The sequence below is a fragment of the Buteo buteo genome, chromosome 12, assembly GCF_964188355.1.
Source record: "Buteo buteo chromosome 12, bButBut1.hap1.1, whole genome shotgun sequence".
In the NCBI taxonomy this organism is placed as follows: Eukaryota; Metazoa; Chordata; class Aves; order Accipitriformes; family Accipitridae; genus Buteo; species Buteo buteo.
The window spans coordinates 15869541-15885690 of NC_134182.1; the positions used below are offsets into that span (position 1 = coordinate 15869541).

The window sequence follows — 16150 nt, forward strand, 5'->3', positions numbered from 1 at the left end:
TCTGAGAGAGACATGCACTCCTCACTAACACAGTTTGACAATTAAGTTTCAAAATCCCAGGAGTTAAGACATCAGCTTAGACACCAGTCAAACCAACAGCTACTCTCTGTTCCTGCAAAATACTGGCGAACGCCTCCTCCTTGCAGCCATGGTATCTGTACCAGCGATGCCCGGGGAAGGACCTGCTGGTGCTCCGTGCTACTGTGCAGGCAGCACCAAAACGAAGTTTCCTCAGAAATTAGTTTGGGAATCGAAGGGAGCAATTCTGAGCCAAAATGTCAGACCAGTCCATAAAAAAAGGGTGATTGCTATAGCTGGGCTGCGTTGTCATACATTGCTTATGTTTGTTTTAATTTTAAACTGAAGAGTCAGTCCAAGGTTTGTTACACAAACATATGGCACCGGTATTGCATTCTACCTTGTATTTATAGAAAGTACTGTGGCAGTCCAGGCAGCGCAGAGATGCCATAATGTTAACAACATTTATTATTAGTATGACAAAAGAACAAAAATAAGCCGCTAGAAATCATGACTTTAAGGGACTGATTGCAATAAGGGACCAAACTGTGGAGTTATTAGCCAAAATTCCTCCAGTATTAACAAACACACGGTCCCCAAGTATTTTGTTATGTAAATATACTCTCAGAAAGGTAATTTGTTTAATACCCAAGCCCTGAAAACTGATTAACACATTTAATGCTAGCCCGATTAACACCAATATGCTCTCAGCTGGCTGATGGGAGCGTTGAGGCAGAAGTCCGCATTCCTGTGAGTGAAGAGGAACACAAAGCTTTTGGGACAAAGGGTGAACCTTAATTATGCCTGTTTATTACCCAAACTGCCATTTCCTCCTTACCCCAAACAAGCTGGGAAGGCTAATGGCACACTCGTATATCCCCATATGCGATGCAACTGATAAGTGCCATTACTAGATTTTTCCACTCCAGCTGTTAAGCTACAAGCAGCAAAGGTTTGATCCTTCACCCTCTTTTTAGAAAAAGAAATAGTTAAAAAAAAAAAGAGGATACAGTACACTGCTAACACTAATACTCCCAAACTTCTGGAAGCATTTTATTAGCTTTGGCCGCTGACCAGTGACTGCTGCAGGAGTGGACTGGAGCTGCGGTGCAAACTGGTTAATCTGTAGCTAGACATATTTGTGATTGGGGGGTGGTGGTGGTGTTCAGCAAGAAATACTTGCTGCATGGCAGACAGGGCTTCAACAGTTTGAAGGGTTACTTTTCTTTTTTTCCAAAAAATTTTATTGGGAGAACTACAAAACATTTACAGTACAAAGTTTACAGTCTCACACAATTTGTAGTGAACTGACTCCCGAAAAATATATTACAACTCAAGTTGACTTATCCTTTAGTTACATTCAAAACATACTTCTGTTAAAGTAGTCCAAAAGAGTACATAGTGCTCAATCTGTACCTATGTACAAACAAAACTAAGCTACTGCTCATTCATCCACCGTCCAGGAAAGTTCTGGAAAACTCCCGACTTTCTACATATGGAAAAAAAAAATTACAACTTTTGGAATTCAATTAAACAAGATATGTTCATGTACTGTATAAAGTTTCAGATCCAAAAATGGCCTCCATTCTTGTATAATAAAGAGTGGCAAAATTTTGCTGTAGTTAAAACCCATCCCTACATTCAAATTATCTCAAGCATTGAGAAAAACACTTATTTGGTTGAGAGATATTTAAGGCAAGCATGGACCCTCAAGAAGGCACTGTGAGACATAATACTGGGACCCCCAATTATTGCTACATACTTTGAGACTATATCACAGTGTGATTGGTGGAGTTAGGCAACAAAAAATACTTTTTGGTTACTTTAAGCGAGTCTGAATTAGATTTGCCACTTTGAAGTCTGATTGCTAAGTCAGTCTTTGTTTTTTTTTGTTGGTTTTTGTTTTTTTCTCATTTGTTTTTCAACTCGGACGGGCTACAACCATTTACATTCTAAAAAAACCCATAGAAATTCCTCAAACTACTTCCACAGCATCGAGACCGATTTCTATAAAGAAACCATGCAATCTTTCAGATTTACGTAAACAAGGAAAGAAATTAATGAAATAAATATTACATACAATCTCTTAAATTAAGAATTTTACTCATTTACAATAAAATAACCAAGTGAAGTTACAAAAAGGCATATATTACTGTGAAAAGAACACACTCCACATTTCGCCGATTAATAATGGCAATCATAATTTAAACATAATAAAAGAATATATATCTATTGCTTTTCATCATACCCGATAAATACAGTATGAACAAATTACCAATGTATACTTTTCACAAGATAATAAATAAGTTAAATAGTTTCATATTGAGTTGTGTGCAGTGACTCATTCATGCAATCAACTCAAACAGCTAAAAAAAAATTAAAAAAAATCAGCAGTTATTCTCCAACAATTACAAACTAAACTCCGTCGAGTGCTTCCAAATAAAGCAACAACAAAAAAAATTGTTCTAAGCCAAACATCCACTAAGTGGTGGCAATGGAACCAATATTAAACTTTGGAATGAAGGTTTTAGCATTTGTTATAATAATAATATATAGATATATAAAAAAAGAAGGTTGTTATCAAGGCATATTCTCGGTAGGATGTTGGATTTTTCTTTTTTTTTTTTTATAAAAAAAGCTTATAGGTTTAGTACGTTCTGTGTTTTTATTTGAACTGGATTGAAAGACAAAACTAGTTTGTAACTTTTTTTCTGTGTGTCTGAAGGTTTGGAGGAGCTGGACAGGCAGGACTCGCACTCCCCGGATTGTTTGTTGCTTTCTGGTGGTGTCTTTTCTAATGCTCGCTCTTTTTTTTTTTTTTTTTTTTTTTTTGGAACACAGATGGAATGGCTGCTGCTGGTGCATATCATAACTTGTCTCCAAAGAACAACAACAACAAAAAAACCCCGAAACAAAAATCCCCTTCTTCCAAGGTCTCTCTATAAAAATAGGTTTGTTCAGTTCGTGTCATTTGCCCTTTTGCAAAATGGTTTTTTTGCTTTGTTCAGCTCTCGGTGTACATATAGATAGATGTATGTATAAAAAAAAAAAAAAAGAAGAAGGAGGAGAAAAGGATTCACTTTCTTCGCTCGGTAACTTACTTGCTCGGCAGCCGCGGGGCCGGGCGGCGGCAGCCCGCCCCCCCGGCCCCCCTAGTCGTCGGAGATGGAGAGGCGGCTGAAGATGGGCAGGCGGCGGCCCGAGTCCAGGCTGGGCGACTCGGAGCCGCTGAGGGAGCCGGAGCTGAGGGAGCCGCTCAGGTAGCTCTCCCGGTCGGAGAGGGAGTCCGGGGGGCTGGGCGGCGCGTCGAAGACGGGTGACTCGGAGAGGCGGCGGAGGGGCTGGAAGCTGAAGGGCGGCGAGGCGGGGGGCGGCGGGCAGCCCCCGCCGGGCGGCGGCGGCGGCTGCTGCTGGCAGCGGTAGTAGGCGGCGGCGGCGGCGGCCGCGGCGGCGGCGGCGGCGAAGTTCTGGGTGTGGAGGGCGAGCGGGGCGATGAGGCTGCCCAGCTCCTGCCCCGAGAAGGCGAAGGCGTTGTTGGCGCAGGGCGGCGAGAGCAGCTCCTCGCAGTAGGAGGCGGAGGCGGGCGGCGGCGGCGTGCGCGACCCGCCCGGGCTCTCCAGCAGGGCGGCGTCCAGGCGGCCGCCGGGCGGCGGCGGCGGCGGCGGGGCGGCGCCGTGGGGGTGCGGGTGGTGGTGGTGGTGGTGGGCGGAGAAGCCGGAGAAGCTCAGGCTGTGGTGCAGCTTGGGCCGCTCGCCGCCGCGCGGGTGCCCGAAGCCGCCGCCGCCGCCCAGCGGGTGGTCGCGGGGGGCGAAGGCGCGGAGATCGCCGGTGCTGCCGGCGGGGTGCGGGGGCGGGTGGTGCGGGTGGTGGTGCGGCCCCGCGGCGGCGGCGGCGGCGGGGGGGGCGGCGGCCGTGCCCCCGCCGGGCGCCGGGCGGCGCTCGTCGGCGTTGTGGATGAAGTGGCAGCGCGGGCCGTAGGGGCAGAAGCCGATGGTGTGGAAGGTGCGGCAGAGCTCGGTCTTGTACTTGGGGTGGCGGGTGAGGCTCCGCAGCTCGTGGAAGCCGTGGGCGAACTGGCACTTCTCGCCGTACTTGCAGGCGCCGCTCTCCTCGAAGGGGCGGCACAGCTCCGTCTTGTAGCGCGTCGAGTTGATGGGGGCCCCGCCGCCGCCGGAGCCGCCCCCCTTGCCGGCCGCCGCCGCCTGCTGCTGCTGCTGCTGCTGGAGCTGCTGCATGAGGTGCTGGCTGCGCTCGCCGTTCTCGCTGAAGGAGCGGTCCCGGAACTTGTTCTCCTTGTTGAGCAGGGCCGTGGGGCTGCTGCTGCCGCCGCCGCCTCCGCCGGAGCCCGTCTCCTTCAGGCTGCCGAACGAGGAGGAGGAGGAGGAGGAAGAGGAGGAGGAGGAGGAGGTGGAGGAAGAGCTGGAGCCAGTGGGACTGGGGAACTTGGAGCCGCCGGCCAGCGCCGGCAGGTTGCTGGTCGAGTGCCGCCGCAGGAAGCCCGGCGCGAAGCTGGAGGTGGGGGGCGTCACCGGGGTCCCGACGGCCTTCTTGTCCAGCATGCTGCTGAGGTTGGTCAGGGACTTCTCCGTCTGCCGGGGCGGGGGGAGGGAAGGGAAGGGAAGGGAGGCAGGGAGGGGGCGGGGGAGACAGGGAGCGGGAGAGAGAGAGAGGGTGTTGCAGGGTGACCGCCAGCCCGCCGCCGCGGCTCCCGCGGGCGGCCAGCGCCCCCCCTCCGCGGCCCCGCCGGGCGCCGCGGGCGCACCGCGGGGGTCGGGGCGGGAAAGCCGCGCCGTCCGGCCGGCCCCGACAGCGGGTGGGCTGCAGGCGCCGGGGCGAGCGAAGCCCCCTCACGGGCCGGGCCGCGTGCGCAACTTCGCGAAGTTCCTCTCGGCAGCGCGACGCTGGCGGGCGAGCGCCTGCAGGGCAGCTCGGCGCCTCCGCAACTTCGGAACAAACCCACCCCGAGAGGCCCCGTGGCGAGGGGGCAGCGCGCCTCTCCGAGGCTCGCAGCCTTGCATCAGCCGCCTTGCGGCACGACCCGCGCTGCTCTAACCCGCCCAAACTGTCAGGCGGCGACCCGCCCGCAGAGCCGGCCGCGACGCCCCGTCCCGGGCGGGCGCGGGCCGCCCGCCCCACCGGGATCCGTCCGCCGGCCCGAGCAGCCCGGAGCGCCGGCCCGCAAACGGCGGCACCGGCAGCCCGGGCCGCGCCTGGGGAAGCGCGCTCCTCCCTACCTTGCACAAGAAGTCAATGTCGTAGAAGGCAGATAAAAGCGTCGTCGACATTTCTAGATCCTGTAATGGTCGGAAATACAGGAAGGACCGAAAGATCCCGCTCTCCTCGGAGGGTTTGGAAAAGCCACGACTAGATAGGAGGGGGCCGTCTGCTTGAGATCCGAAATGGTCCCGTCTCCTTCCCGGCGGGGCGGGCGGGACGGCGGGTGCCGGGCCGGGGCGGCGACGGCGGCTGCACAGCAGCGGGCGAACTGCGGGAACTCCGCGGCGCCCGGCGCCGCCCCCATATAAACGCGGCCGCCGCGGCCCGCGGGGGCGGTGCCCCGCTCCGCCCGCCCCGCTCCGCCCGACGGGCCCGCCCCGGCCCGCCTCGACCGGTCCCAAGTTTTGCAGAGGGGCCGGCAGCGGCGGGACGGGCTGGGAGTTGCGGGGCGGGTTGGCGGGGGGCGGCGGCAGCCCCGCCGTGCCGCCCGCCGCCAACCTCCGGTACCCCCGAGCCGGGTGCGTCCGAGGGCGGAACGGGGCGGAGGGGAGGGGAGCGGGGCGGGGGCCGCTCCCGGCGCGGAACCCGCCGAGGCGGATCAGGACGGCGCCTTGCGGGCTCGGCCCCTGCGAAGCGCCCTTCTTCGCACCCTCTCCGAGCGCCCGGCGCCCCAGCGGCTGCGGCGGCCCCAGCCCCCCTTCAGCGGGCCGGGAACTGCCCGCGCAGCCGCCGGACGGCCTCCGCGGGCGGGTGGCGGCTGCCACCGAGCGGAGGCGGGTGCGCAGTGCCGTGGGAGAGGCGCGGCAGCGCCGGGGTCACCTCTTCTTCCCGCCCCACCGAAAATAAACTTTTGCCACGTAATTGGTTTGACACGAAGGTCGGGCCAGCGCTGCCCCGGTGCGACCGGCGGGACGGCGGTTGGGCACGCGCGGCGCGCCCCGCCGTTTCTCTCCTCTTTTGAGGACTTCGGGGTTTGGGGGGCGGGGGGTTGGGTTGGTGTGGGGTTTGTTGTTTTTTTTCTTTTTTTTCTGCTTGGATTTCAGGGGACATTGGCGGGCAGGCGCGGAGGCGAGGCGGCGTTAACACTGCACAGGCCGGGCTGATAACGCGACCCCCTCCCGCCTCCATGCATCGCCTTCCCGCTCCGCACTCCTCCGTCGCTCACCCCCTTCGCAGCTCGCGCCCGCCGCGCCCTGGCAGCCGCCAAGGTCTTGCGAGCCGCCGGGCTGCGTCAGCCTCTCGCCGATGCCCTCGCCCGCCGCCCCGGGAGCCTTCCCACCGGGCTGCCCCCCCCCCCCGCCGGGATGAGGGCGACGGCAGCGGCAGGTCCCTGCCGGCGGGGCTCCTTCCCCGGGCCGGGAGCAGGCTGCCGTTTAAGGCGGGCCCGGAGCGCCGCCCCACCCCCCGCTCCGATAAGGCTGCGCAAACACGACGTGGGAAACGCGGCGGAGGCAGCGGCTCCGCACCCCCGTCCCCTCCCGCGTTTGCTCAGCCCCGGGACAAATGGGAAGGGGAAAACGGACGGACGTGTAAAGTTTTATTGCTGCTGAAGCCAGCAGAGGCGTTTGATCCTCTTTCGCTTCCGAGGCGGGATGTCAGGCCCTGGAAATCCAAGGGTGCAAATCTGACCACGTCAGCAGGAACCCTGCTCTTTGAAAACACATTTGCAAAGGAGAGCAACTGGGGCGGGGGGGGGGGGTAATGGAGTACTTCGCGTTGGGTTTTCACACTCGCCGTCCCCCCGTGCCGCCATGCGGCTCTCGCTCCCATTTGGTTCCTCCCCTCGTCCTCCTCCTCCCCCCCCGAGGCTGGGGGGGGGGCAGCAGGCGGGACACGCCGGGCGCACCCCCGCCAGCCCGGCCCCGGCTGCTGCCCGCCGCCGGGCACCGCCGGTAAGCCCTCGCCCAGGGAGGAACACGCCTGGCCTGCGGCGTTAGCCCTGGGCTTAGCGACAGAGGTCGAAGCAACGCCCGGGAAAGAGGGGGGGATAAAGGGCCCGACCCTCGCTTCGTGCCCTCCGCTGGCACTGCCCTTAGGCCAGTCCCCCGCTCGGCGGGCGCTTCTAGAAGCGGCGCAGCGCCCCGGTTCCAGCCCGCCCCGGTTCCAGCCCGCCCCGGCTGCGAGGCCGCACGGCGGGGCGGGAGGCGGCTGCGCGGGGATCTGCCACCCCCTAGTGCCCGCGCCCGCCGGGAGCCCGTTCTGCTTCCCCAGGAGTTTCCGAAACAGAATTCAAACGCCACCTACCTTTCCCTGCTCCAGCCCCGCGGGAGGGTTACAGCTCCCGACCGAGCGAGGAGGGGCTGCGCCTCGAACGGGAGCCACCTGAAAGCGGGAGGAAGGCGGCTGCCCGGCGGGACGGGCGCCTTCTCCCGTCACCTCCTCCCCGGCCCCCTCGGACGCGCCCAGACCAAACTCTTCCTCCTCCCCACCGTCTCTGTGATGAAAGCATCACCTTCAGAGCGCATCCTGCCCGCTCATGAACCGCGCACACGGTTTACGGTGATGATCATGCAAGGAGCAATGTGTCATCGCCAGTTGGAGGAATACTTTGATAAACTGACTTTGATCAAACACCTGGCAGATAAGTACTCCGGTGTAAGATTTTGGTAACTGTCTTCTGCAATTGCTGCTTAGGGTTTAAAGGTTCTTGATTGAGTAGTTATACAGTAACTCAAGTCACCAGCAGTGTGTGGTGAAACGTATGTGTGCCGATACAATTTTTTTTTATTTGCTCTCTATAAACTGAGGCGGGATGACACAGGTTTCAGTTGCATTTTAAAACCATGATAAGGAAGACGGAGTTTTCAAGCTATCTGGCTTACCGATTAACCAAGTCCTCAAGGCTTCATAAAGTTTTATGGTCACTGTGGATCTACTGCTGTGCTGTTACCTGTCTGCGTTTATCCATCTGTTGATACCGAATATATATGCATGTGCATGTAAAATTCTACCCAATAAAACAAAAAGCCAATGTTACTAGATAGTCTCATGCTAACCACTGACGTGAGCAAGGTCAGACAACCATACTGTACTTTTAATCCTGTACAAAGCTCTGTTTTCTACTATAAAAGCTGTTGCTACACTAGTTCAAAAATGTTGGAAAGGTGTGGCAAAACCAGTAGCTGTTAATTAATTGTGCAGGTCTTGACTATTTTTAAGAGTGGCTTCCAGACATAATGTGGGCTGTTCTTTCCCCAGGAGCTCAAAACAGATGCAAACTCATTTTTAGCCTAACTCAGAGTGTGGCTTCTTAAGTTGGGTAGAGTGCATTCTGTGAAACATCTTTTCATCTCGGATTCCAACATTTCCCTTTTGCCCATGGAAGCCTCAAGTTTCATTGTAAATTACTTACATAAGTAACCCTGAATCCTGGAAACTTACAGAACGTGTTTAAACTTTTGTTCCTAAATTATTGTTTCTTTAGTAGCGACTTCTTCTTCTGCAGTTTTCAGATGTCCACTAAACCTCATTCGGAAGCTCATCTTGATTTACAGCAAATTCTACTTAAACTCAAGAAGCGGGAAGCAATTGGCTATCAGGCACTGCAGCACCCAGCTAGGGCAAGTGGTGCGGGCCCACGACTTGCCCCGGCGAGGCCAACCCAGACAGACCCCGGCGAGGCCAAGCCAGACCCCGGCACTTGGGGGGCCTGAGCCCGGGCTGGGCGCGCGGGTGTGTAGGGCGGTACTGCAGCGCCACCTGCCGGGCGCAAGTCGCAGCGCTCCCTGTTGCCGCACTGGCCGTGGGAGAACTGCTTACTACCTGTATCATCATCATCATCGAGATTTACGACTGAACTGTGCTAATATACAATTACGCGAAGAGACTGAAAGCAAACAATCGTTTATTGGACGTGTTACTCTTCCAAGGAGAAGGAAATAACGACATATACCGACGTACAGCTTTGTTTTGGCTGTGCCCAGCTACGCTACAACCAAATGTAAGGTCACAGCCCTTGGCTAGAGGAACATAAAATATCCTTTTAAAACAAATATTTATTTTCGATGTCTCATTTTCATATTGAAACCCAATTTCAGTTCCCATAAAAATACATCTGCAAAGCACAACAAACATTTTTGTGTTGCAGGCAGTGACGCCACTGAGCACTCGGTACAGTCCCCGCAGCTGCCTCACCTGAGCGCAGGTGACAACATCTCCGGAAAGTGAGTGCTGCAGGACAAGATCGCTTCTGGTACACTCCCGGGGGCCTCACTCTACTGAGTAGGACCTTACTTTCTGCAACTGCTTGCAGAGCAAGGTGTTCTGAAGTAAAGATGAAACTGTATTGTTCGCAATGGAACAGCTGCTTTGTTTTGAACACAGCGGTCTTCATTTTAGAGGAATTTTATAAAAGTAGTTATTTGATTTACACGAACAAAGAGGCATGTAGAATTCTAACTAATGCTGTTTCCATGTGCAAAACAAGGTTACAACCAATGAGAATCCTTGCCTTCCTCCAGAAGAAAATGCAGTAATATTTAAAATGCAGTCTAAAAATTGTAATGGACGAAGAAGCCAAGGTTTGTTTCTTTTCTTTTAGAAACACTTCAAATAAAAAAAAAAAATCTTAATTTAATAATTAGCATTCTACATCTTGAAAGGAGACAAAAAAAATAATCAACTTTTTCTTGGTATTAAAATACAGGAGGTAAAAATGTGGGATAAAATGTAACACAACTACAGGTGGCCTGCACCTGGACGAATGGAAAATATTAGATTTAGCTGCTTTACTTCCTACAGTAGCTATAATAAACCATGCTCAGCTGAATGAAATTAGCAAATGCATTTAAAAGGAACAGTCTCCCACAGCACATCTAACAAAAAAAAAAAAAAATCAGCAGACTCATATAAAAAATGTGGGTTTAGCCTGAATACTAAATAGTTTGTTGCAGGTTTACCAGAGTCATTACAGCAATCCTTTATTCTTTGAACATTGTTAGAATTCAGTCCCCCTGCCCATCCAATAACATGTGCGCAGCTCCCTGAGGATGAACTTTTAGTAATTTTCTGGATTTTCGTTTTTGCAAGTATCATCAGACTTAAGCAGATTTAGTATTTTAAGGCATACCGATATTCTCTCATTTTGAATAGCCAATCTTGTGAATTCTGAAGTTTTGGAAAATTCTGGAGTCGAAGGTAGCACTCTAAGAAGGTGTCCAACAAGCTGGGCTTGGTCCAGTGCTGTTCTTGATAGTTGATTAAGTTCTCCATGATCTGGTAAAGTTAGATGAGTCATTGATATAAGCTGTAAAAGGTGCTTACTAAGTTGTCTGACAAGAGTCAACTTCTCTGCCCAAAAATTCACTTCCCCTTTATCAAACAGGTAATCATCTTCTTCCTTAACAAAAAAAAAACCAAAACCAAACAACAGTGATTAGAAAATGACTTGTGGTCTTGATAATAATGAGAAAATTATAAAAGATAAAAAAGGTAAAAATTCATATGCATAATTTTTTAAAGGTTTGAGAAAACGCAGTAAAAAAGATTCCTACTTTGCCAAAGAAAAAAATTTTACCTTCAAAAATCAGGCAGTTATGGTATAACTCTTGGGAAACAATGGAAGTAAATAGTAGTCCTAATCCTTAACATGTGCTTGTCTTCCCCTGTGAAAGTGTCTTACATTTCACAGAGACCTCTCTGTAACCCGTATGGTAATTTGCTATATCATGGAGCTTTTTGAGTAGATTAAATGAAAAAGGAAAATTTTATCAGTCAGTGAAACATCAGAAAGTCATACCTAAACCACAGACTTAAGATATATAAAATATTTCATAGGTTATATTAATTGTCAACAAACTCCTCAAAGATGTAGCTACTTCTGCTCCTTCCAGTTTACCTTCCAGCATTATTTTGATTTTCACAGGCTTTTCAAGACAAAGAGAGCACAGTGTATTATATAGCACTAGGTTTTACAGAACCAGCACGGCAACGTTTTTCTTTATGTAAATAATCATTCCGGAGACAATGACTGATGTGAGTGAGGCTGTTTTGTGTGCTATGCAGAACCAGCCATATAGAAGATGGCACAAAGTTACCAAATATTTAAATGACATCTCTGGAAAAGCCAGCAGTTGGGAGAGCACTGTTCTTGAATGCCAGATGTGCTTGGCACCCACAGCAGCAGTTTAAATTCAAGGCAAGCCATCATCTGCAATGATACTGAATGCAATTAGTTACAGCCTCAAAATGTTTCAGTTGACAATGTCTTGTTAAGTAACTCTTGATTTATTTCAGTGTTTGCTTGTTGGTCTCTTAATTTTATGCTGATATTGCCAGGAAACAGACATCAAACTCTATTTTTATTCTAAATACTGTCCATATGAATATTTTTTTTTAAATTGTAGATCAATTAATACTGAAGTAGTGATCATCAGGCTTCATCAGATGAGATATTTCATTCAATTCCTACCATAAGACTGCAGAAATGTAGCGATCCCAACATGAGATGGCAACTGGTTGTTAAAATTACCAGGGCTGAAGTCTCCGAGTCTCTTTTCAGATCGCTGTCTCCCAGCAGCCACTCCAGCAGGATCGGTACACCGGCACGGATCTCCCCCCACTGCTGGAGCAGCTCACACAGTATGCCAAACGCTAAATCCAAGGCCATCGGAGCATTCACTACCCTAAGTGCAAACTCTGTTGAGAGAAAACATGCCTAACAACGTATAGCAAGACCACAAACATTTTCAAATAAAATCAGCACAAAAATGATTTCTTGAAAACAGATGCTGAATTTGCACAAACACATTTAGAGTGATGAATTATACTGCAAATAAGTTAGATGAATGTTTACTTCTGTGCCACTTGGGGCCTTTTCTCAATTCCAGAATAATAGATGAAGCAACTGAAAATGCTGGTGCTGAATACTTTTTTCCTGCCCATGTAGTGAGATTCATTAATTTGGGTTTAAATATACAAAGATGTCTGTTAGAAACAACTCCAGAGACAGTCCTGACACTATTACATGGTGACTATTTTTGCAAAACTGCAGCTATGCCTTAGATCTGATTTTATGTTTTCACTGAACTCAAAACCTACAGCACATTACATGTTTTTAAAGGGCTGGGATGTAAAATGAATCATTATTTGGTGTGCAATCTCTTATTATATATAAAGATATACATATATATATACACACACACACACACGTAAGAGGTCAAGCATGCAAGACAGGCTTAGAGAAGTTGTTAAAGAAGGGAAAGGCAGACACTGTTTACAATACCATCACAAAGCTATATTTATAGAGGTTTTGCTATCGTGCCAGAACCGTACACAAAGCCATCATCCACACCATATTTCTTCCCTAAACTTCCCCACTGCTGTCATTTGGGCAGGTGCTGTTTTAACTGTGTGGTTCTTAGGGCTGCCCTCAATAACGGAGTACATAAAAGTGCCAGAAGTCCCATTTGCATGAGAACTCCAACAACTGTGTTCACAGGTACGAGTTTCGCCGCTAGTAGTAACATTAATGCAATTTTTCTTTCTTTAATGAGAATGCACGAAGAGGACTGGAGGAGGAGAGCTAATGAACAAGCTCCTGTAAAATCTCTGTTACTGTAAAGTGGATTTTGGCAAAATTCATCCTTGTCCGTAGTCACCAGCAAATGAACAACTGTTCACTGAATGGTCTGTCTTCTAAGTAGTGATATCATAAGGATATGTCATTCTTGAAAGCTGTCTTTTGCAAGCAGACAACACAGCAGAGTCAGAATTATTTGGTAAAAATCCATACAGACATGGAAGGCAGACCTTACTTTTTGTGTCTGAGTGTATTTAAGTGTTTCTCACAAAGGAAAATGATTATTGACATGAAAGAGGCATAGCAGTGCAGCTGAGACCTGTCCTTCACAAGCCACGTTCAGAGCTGCAACATGGATCTCTCATCTGCACCACCTCCTGAGGCCTCATGCCAGCTGCAGGTTTTCTAGAAATGTACAGTAAAACACCAGGACTAGGCAAATACACGTGCCAACAAGTAAGGAAGTGCAGGAAACAACTACGGGCAAAACAGACTGATGGGAAGATGGGTACATGGTATTTGACAGACCAGGCAATGTACCGAGGACATTGGGGAGGATGAATTAGTATTTGAGACCATGAGAACAAAGGACCGTAATAAGGAAGGGAGTGAAGGAGAAAGAACAGATGGTCCCTTCTTTATCTTGGAGTTAGATGAGGGTAAATGGAAATCTCCTTGAACAAGCAACAGGAAGACAGGCAGTCAATCTCTTGGTGACACTAATAATGTTACATATGCAGTTTGTCTCTGCTAGACAGTAAAATCAAATGCTCAAATCTGTTTTCTTCATGTCAGGACTTATCACTGTATCAGGACACTCCTCAGCTTTGTCCATGAGGGAGAGCTTGCAGGGGTGCAGTGCAACATTCCCACATCCTTTATTTTAGGTATTGGGTTTTTCAGGTATTGTTTTTGCTGACATTTCTTTCTAGGACTTTTTTTTTTTTTTTTAAACTTCGTTTCTCTTTTGCTGTGCCCGACTTGGTACCAGTCTGATACTCTGAAGAATGGGTATAATGGTTGTCCTCTCTGTTTTGATTTGCTTAGGCTCAGGTAGAAAACACAGTTTCATTCAAGTGCCATGGGGACCTCAGAAATACTGGCAATCCTCAGAGCTCAAAGAATAGAAATGAAAACGGAGCACAGGGTTCTGAGCCTGAAACAAACATTCCAGTTACAAACACAAAACACAACATTTTAAACCCAGCTCTTTTGAATTCTGATCATCCTTCGGAGTTTTACAGATGATTACTGAATGCCTACGATTGTCAATATTTATGTAACATCTCTTGCTTGTGTCACGTTATTTGTATTTGAATATTTAGCAAATTAAGTGACACTGGGAGCTAAAAAAACAAACATTATTTCCCACTGCTGTCTTCCTGAAGTCAGCTGTTGCTTTGGAGGACTGATTATAAATACAACCACAGATATTTAAAATACCTGCCATTTTCTGGGGCCTTTTTTCCCTTTTAAGATTTAGACTCCTTAAGTATCAATATGGTGATGCTTTCTTTGTGAATGAGAACACTAGACTATGGGGAAATGCACCAAAACATATATATTGGGGCCTCTAATTCTGTTGTTAGGTGAACATGCTGAAAACTACCAAGAGGTAGCAAAACAAGTACTGCTGAGGTACTGCTTAGACTGAACTTGCTTGCTAGCAGTTTTTCAAGAGCGTGACACAGCAGAAGAGGCAGTTTGGTGGTCACATAGCATGTCAATCTTGTAGGGAATCCTTGTGTTGCAACAAAGGAAACGCAAAGTTGGGTTTTTTTGCTTTTCCAAAGAAGAGAACAGAAAAAAAATTCAAGAAAAATATATAAAGGAGGTCTAACACACAGGAAAAACATGAAGACCCTGAACACAGTACTGACCCAAAAGATGCCGACGACCCTTCTGTGAAATGTGACACCATTTAACTGATCAGCCAAACTCATGCATCAGTTCTGACACTGAGACCAAAGAAAAACAAAGCAACATCACTTTGATAATGCTGAAACTTAGGCTTCAAAAATTGGGGTAAGAGCCTGCCTACCTTGGGCTTTGTGCTAGAGAAGCTAGCACAGTGGCCTCCTGGTACTTGAGGTGTTGACACAGATTCAACAACAGATCAAACTCTGGCAGATGAAGAATTTTCACTTACACCTGCCCTGCCCTGCCCATCCCACCCCATGCCTCTACTGCAGAGCATCAGGAATGGCTCCGTGGTTTCTGAATTGCTTCCTCAGCTGCCATTACTTACAGACCACACTGCTTTTAACTGACTTGGATACCAGTTCCCACAAATTTGATGCTAGAATAGGTCAAGATCAGATTTGTGGACTACCATTGCCATGAAGACAACAAAGAGATGGAGCAAGTTATCAGCTCCCTCAGCTTGGAGTGCTGAAGCAGTACAGATAAATAACAGCAAGCAAAGTTATGTACATACCCATGATTTAATAGATAAAAAATGCTTTCAGAGGGGAAAATGGTTCTATTGCTTTGATGACCCTCAGCTCCAAAAGTAACAGCAATGGATGCTGTAAGCATGTAGAGAGTCTTTTAAGATACCCACAAAAGGTGTATGCCTTCTAAAAATATACATATGTGTCTTCAGACATATTAACTGTTTACAAGAACTTCTCCTTACATCATCTTTTGCCTGCAAAGCAGGGCTGATTTTCAAGAAGCCACATATTACACATAATGCTGTGTTCACGGCTCACGCTATGACTTCACAAAGTGGTCTGAGCAAGCTGGAAGTTCACCAGGGGCAAAAAGGGCAGGTGGCTCTCCTCTCCCTCCAGCCCCCTTGGGCCATGGGCTCCTGATGCTGACCTCCAGCCAGCTCAGGTACTCTGCTGATCACCTGGTAAATTAACGCTCAGAATAGCAGAATACAAATTTGGCAGGCAACGCGGCGTGTGGGTTTTTCTGCTCGGCTGGCAGGCTGGACTGGTTATCCTGCAGTCAGAATTGGTACACCTGGGAGCTGCGGAAGGGAAGATCACAGGGCAGTGGGGACAAGGAAAGGGGCCCAAGGGAGAGCGAGACCTCCCCATTCAGCAAGCTGTTAGCTCAGGTCAGCTATAATTTGAAACTTCCCCACCAGAGTCATGTAAACAAAACAGTAACAGAGATGATTCAAAGGCCTGAGTATTTATAGCCTTTCATAATGTAACTAACTATTTAAAGTAACTGAATAAAAAGTTTGAAACGACAGATTTCTAGAAGCTGCTCACAGCTGATTACTGCCACAGGAACTAAACCAGCGGAAATAGAACCTGAAGGCACAGCTATCACCAAACACTGAAAATACAGTAGTGCTCCTACCACAACAGTTCTACAGACTATCAAAACTGTGTTAAAATTATCAGTTTTTAAGATTCTAAAACATGTATATGTTCC

The 16150-nt window shown here is 49.2% G+C and overlaps 2 protein-coding genes across 7 annotated transcripts in view; both read right to left on the reverse strand.

The window, feature by feature from the left end:
- Window positions 1-1239: 1239 nt before the first annotated feature.
- ZFP36L2 (ZFP36 ring finger protein like 2) lies at window positions 1240-5582 on the reverse strand. Its single transcript, XM_075042798.1, has 2 exons — window positions 5253-5582; window positions 1240-4607 (listed from the first exon to the last, which is right to left on the reverse strand). The coding sequence occupies exons 1-2, from the start codon at window positions 5301-5303 to the stop codon at window positions 3171-3173; spliced, it is 1488 nt and encodes a 495-aa protein (XP_074898899.1). The 5' UTR covers window positions 5304-5582; the 3' UTR covers window positions 1240-3170.
- Window positions 5583-9062: 3480 nt separating this feature from the next.
- Window positions 9063-16150, reverse strand: part of THADA (THADA armadillo repeat containing) — a 171146-nt gene continuing 164058 nt past the window's right edge. For 4 of the 6 annotated variants that reach the window (XM_075042803.1, XM_075042799.1, XM_075042801.1 and 1 more), the window contains 2 exons: window positions 11645-11871; window positions 9063-10573 (listed from right to left, as the gene is read on the reverse strand). In XM_075042803.1, coding sequence (XP_074898904.1) covers window positions 10232-10573; window positions 11645-11871 — 569 coding nt within the window. In that variant the 3' untranslated portion in view covers window positions 9063-10231. The remainder of the gene's footprint in view (window positions 10574-11644; window positions 11872-16150) is intronic. The other 2 variants (XM_075042802.1, XM_075042807.1) reach the window with 2 other exon arrangements.

Coding starts and splice junctions, on each gene's coding strand:
- ZFP36L2 (XM_075042798.1), bottom strand. CDS start 5,303: ATGTCGACGACGCTTTTATCTGCCTTCTACGACATTGACTTCTTGTGC. Junction 4,608..5,252: donor ACATTGACTTCTTGTGCAAG/GTAGGGAGGAGC, acceptor CCGCCCCGGCAG/ACGGAGAAGTCCCTGACCAA.